At 33.4% G+C, this 4,929-nt stretch overlaps 1 protein-coding gene across 1 annotated transcript in view; it reads left to right on the forward strand.

Annotated features, from left to right (window-relative positions):
• The window catches only part of LOC111710482 (plexin-A4), an 82,781-nt gene extending 81,621 nt beyond the window's left edge, over positions 1-1,160 (forward strand). The window contains exon 41 of the mRNA XM_023484585.1: positions 128-1,160. Within this exon, the coding sequence (XP_023340353.1) occupies positions 128-248 (121 nt within the window). The 3' untranslated portion in view covers positions 249-1,160. The remainder of the gene's footprint in view (positions 1-127) is intronic.
• Positions 1,161-4,929: the final 3,769 nt, after the last annotated feature.

Genomic DNA, 4,929 nt, shown 5'->3' on the forward strand with positions numbered 1-4,929 from the left:
AACTAAAAGAGGAGATCAAGCATTGAATTCGATATCATCAATACAAGGGCTTCCATCTTTAGTTAACTATTCAAGAATTATATATGATTTGATGCCTTGTTGAGTTTTTGAAATTTTTTCTTTTCAGGTACGCTGTTAAGTACAATGAACAGCTGTTGGTGACACTTGAGGAAGATGAGTTCAGCTGTAAGCTCCGACTTGCATATAAGCTGGAACAGGTGCACAATATAATGCAGGATGGACAGTAATTATTCCTGCAATCTTGTGAAACAGCTGCCAGCCGCCATCTTGCAGACATTTCTTTTCCCGCCAAAATGGGAAAAGTAGATTTGCGGATTTTCACCTCCAGCCAATCAAAGATTTCAGTGATTACAAGTGCTAGTATTCCAATTTGTTAAATCGTATTTATATCTGTCGTTAATCTAGCATTTTTCAATGAGGCTTAATTACCAGCTTTACTTTTAAGAATTGACCTAGAGGACTTATTTTTGCCAAATATTGCATATCATTCCCTAAAAAGGGCCAGGCCTTATTAAGGCTGAGTCCTCAATCCAACTGCCTATATATACTCTAAACTGCCTGTGGTGCCAAGGCAACGTTGATAAACAATTAAGCAATACCTAGTGACTTGTTAATCTCGATATAAGCTGGTGAAAGAAATCTAAGAACCGTTTTAGTGACAATTGACAACGTTGTGAAAATTACCGAATACAAGTTGGTTGTCTCGGACCAGGAAAATTCTTGCAGATTTTTTTACTTATTGAAGTTTTTTTTGTATCATTTCAACTAATTTTGTGTTGAAACGGGTAGATGTGTTTGCAGACCATCTTCTGGTCTAGAGTTCCCGTAATATTTGTAGAATCTCGGAAATTGTGAATATTAGGTAGAATTCAACTTGATTCAAATTTTAATTATGAACCAAAGAAAATATTTTTTTCTCATATATTTAGACATGTGGGGAATACTTAGCAGTTTTGTCGAGACGTTTTGAAAACAAAATAAACTGAATTTTTTAAAAACTTTTTCTCAATCTGTTTCGGCGCTCTTTGGTTGTTTCTGAAGTCATATCCTATTAATAGGAAAACCACGGCATTTCTTTTGTATTATTTGTTAATATATAACCTTAAATATTATAACTAATAAATATTGTTCAAATTAAACATTTTCTTAATTATTTTTAGTGGTTAACATACCACGTACTGAGCTGAGCGTTAATTAATGTTTTTATATTTATATAGGGAGAAACCTAATCTTGCAGAAAGATTAAGTTTAAGTTAATTTATTTTTTGAATTCTTATATTCTGTGTATATAATGATTCAGTAGGAGAAAGCTTGAATTTTCACGAACTCCATACAAAGAAATATAAACCTAGATTAAAATAATTAAATAAATGATATTTTCTGAAAAAGAGCAATTTTTAAAATTGTGTTTTACAATACTATGTAAGGGGTGAAACAATCTTTCTTTCTTTGGATTTCAATTCCATGATAACTTTGTAGGACTTTCAACCTCATTGTTAGGAACTCCGCGTTGCGCCTTTTCCCATGTAGGTCGGCCAACTCAAATTAGAATGTTTAAACTAAGCTAAGAACAATAGTTACTTCTACTTATTTAAGAACTTTTAACCAATCTAAGAACATTCTCTTAGTTTACAAATCTAAATTTTAGGAAAATCAAACAAACCGTGATACTCAGTTTATTTTACAGAAGTAGACTTTTTTATCGTTTATTTGCAATAAAAACTTTGACAGCTCAGGAGTCCAGGTTGTGAAGCAAAACTTAAAATCTTCCCTATAAAGATTGTAAAACGAACAGTTATATCAAGTCTTTTACGAGGGGGGAGGGGGCACCGCCCCCTAGTACAGATTTATTATCAATATATTAATTTTTCTCGGTTAATCCAGAGATTATTAGGTTAGAAACGTGAGTATTTGCTAAAGTCTAATAACAAAACACTCTTTACAAATAATTCCTCCATGGAACTGAACCAGGACCAATAATCTCTACTGAATCTAGGTCTAAACTTGTGTCCTTACTAAGAATGAACGTTAACAGGACAGATCGAGTAGTTTAAAAGATGTTAGGTACTTTTCAAGTGGCAACTAGCCAACTCTGCAATTTCCCAAGCGGCAACTTCCCAAGTCTGTCGCTCGGTCCCCTAGCGTGTTCAGCCGCAGCTCTCGGTCCCCTTGCCCATCCTATCGCACATTTGGGAAGCAGCCACTTGGGAATTAAATTTTCAGTTTGGAAGTCGCCCTTGGGAGAATACCTATAAACATCGTTTAAAACATCATCTCTAAGCTGCTGCTGATCATGATGCTCTTATAGGAGAATCCCTATTTTTAATGTTATTATTGTTAACAATCAACCTGCAGGTTGAAATACAATATAACAGGGATCTAGTGGTTTGCAGATTTGGCCTGAATTGGCAGAATCACAATAATTATCTCAGCTTATAGATCATCTGAGCCACAAAAAAAATGTTGACAAACATTCTTCAGATATTCTTAAAAACGGACTTGATCAACTGACATCATTTAATACTATTTCTTGATGAAAAAAATTGATTTTAGTCTTTTTTCAAGAAATTTTATTATCTTTAACCTCCTCTTAACTTGGTCTCTCTTTTGATAAAATTTTTTAGCTCTTTATTACTAAGGAACTTTAATTCATCTTGGAATGTTTTAGGAATAATAAGTACTGCAGTTGTGCCCTTGGTGCACCGTTTATAAAGGATCTCTTCTGATTCTTTCATTCGAAATTTATTTAGTATTTTCTTGGTCCTCTGAGGATGTTGTAGAATGGTGAATTCATTAAACCTTATTGTTTTCTGCTAAAAATAATTTCTGTAAATGAGAATTTGAACATTTAAACTGAATTATTCTATCAATAAGATCAGCTGGCAGCAGGGTATCATGAAGTACAGCATTATAAATGGCTCGTGAGGGCACATTTGAAATTAGAACTTATCGAGGAATGTTTTAATCTCTTCCCGTTATATTTACTATACAGTGATAACCAGAAAATAATGAATTAGGAAGACGACATTATAGTAATGCTTAAGTGTATTTGATGTTGTTACAAAGCAAATAGTTTTGCTTATAACTTATTAAATCACTAAGAAAGTGAACTGGGTCTGTTAACTCTGCACAATTGCTGTATCCCATGCATATTGGACTCTGTAAACTCATGCTGAGTCTAAAAGTCGTCTTCCTAATTCACAGTTTTCTGGTTATCACCGTAGATATACCTCTATTTATATCCGAAAAAACAACTCGATAATTAGTTCGGATACCCTTTAGGTAAGTTTCCATAGCATCATCATATTATCGTACAGGGTGTCCCAATAAACATGGGAATTTAGTGAAGAATTCGATATCGTCTTTTTAGATAATTCTTTGATACCTACTGAGAACGCTGTAATCTGTAAGAGTTCCGTCTGCTATGTTCACATTTTGTTTATGTTTTGACTGCATACGGTTGTACTTAGAAAACAAGAAAATTACAGTATGCAAACGTAGTAAACTTGTCCGTCTTCACTGTTCATCTTGCGGAGACATTATGGGCACATCTTTAGTCTTTTACCCTTTTCATAAAATAAACTCTAGCAGACATAATAATATTATGGCTTTTGAAATTAGGTATTACAATGCTATAATTCATAACAAAGACGATATCGAATTCGTCACTGAATTCCCATGTTTTTTGGGACACCCTGTATTTAGACTTGGAATAATTGCATAAAAATCGTCTTTTTTCATGCTTTGCAGAACACACTTATATGGTTAAACGTTCAGAAAGATTTGTCAATATAACGAAGACGACTTTTTATCCAAGTTTAAAGAGCTTTTCAAATTGACAGCTTATCTTTGTTTCCATGTTTTTGTGTATCTTTGCTGTTTTCAAAAGCTTGATATAAATTAAAATTACAATCGAAAGTTTTCTTCATTGTTTTTATAGAATCGCCTACCCCCGTATGTGAATTAACTCAAATTAACCCTACTCCAGCTATCGTTTTTTGGACATAACTGAAAAAGTATTGGTCTGCTGCTTTAAGTGGTGCTTTATACCTACTCCTCATTCCTGAATGCCCTATTTTTCCTTTACCAGACTAAATCTATATTTAGACCTACTTCCAGTCATTCGATTGTAACTTTTTATAGCTCTTAAGAAAGCCTTTCGAGAAGAAATTTTGCATTCGTTTTTTCACAGACGCCTTTTAAAGATAATTCGCATATTCCCAGTTTTTCTTACATACAATTAAGGTTAAGTACATTTTTTGCAAAAAATTGATTTTGCAATAAATATTTAAATTTAGTGTTTATTTTATTAATTGAAGAACAGTAACTTCAACGTGACACCATTAAGACGAAGATATATAGTGTGCTAGTCTTTTACAAGTATTTATTGTAAAAGCTATAGTAGATATTTATTGCAAGATATATTCGAACAATTTCGCTCATAAAACTTACCCTCCCCCTCCCTCTGCAACTGCAGTACATAAAATATATTATGTACCTCTCCTCGCACTCTCTGTAGTGCGTAAACTTTATCATGTAGCCCTCCCCTTGTCTCAGTTTTGGTACAAACATAGCATGTATCCCTTCTCTTTCTCTGTGAAGTACAGTGGTATCCAATATCTCGCAGTAAAAGAGCACAATTTCTAAAAAGTCCATGAAAAAGCTGAACCTTTAATTTATTGAGACTGTAATTAAATTTCATTTATTTTCTAAGCTTTTTTGGCGGCCTTTCCTCCCTCCCGTCACCAAGTTCAGATTTCAACGATTAATGAAATTTCTGTTCCATACTTTTTGGTTTGACAATACAATGACAAGATCCGTTTCAAGTATATTAAAACTGAGCTGAGCTGAAAACTTTAGAATGGGATATCCTTAATCCCAATCGGTTAATTAATCTGGAGATTAATA

This window comes from Eurytemora carolleeae, unplaced genomic scaffold (genome assembly GCF_000591075.1).
Source record: "Eurytemora carolleeae unplaced genomic scaffold, Eaff_2.0 scaffold1015, whole genome shotgun sequence".
NCBI lineage: Eukaryota > Metazoa > Arthropoda > Copepoda > Calanoida > Temoridae > Eurytemora > Eurytemora carolleeae.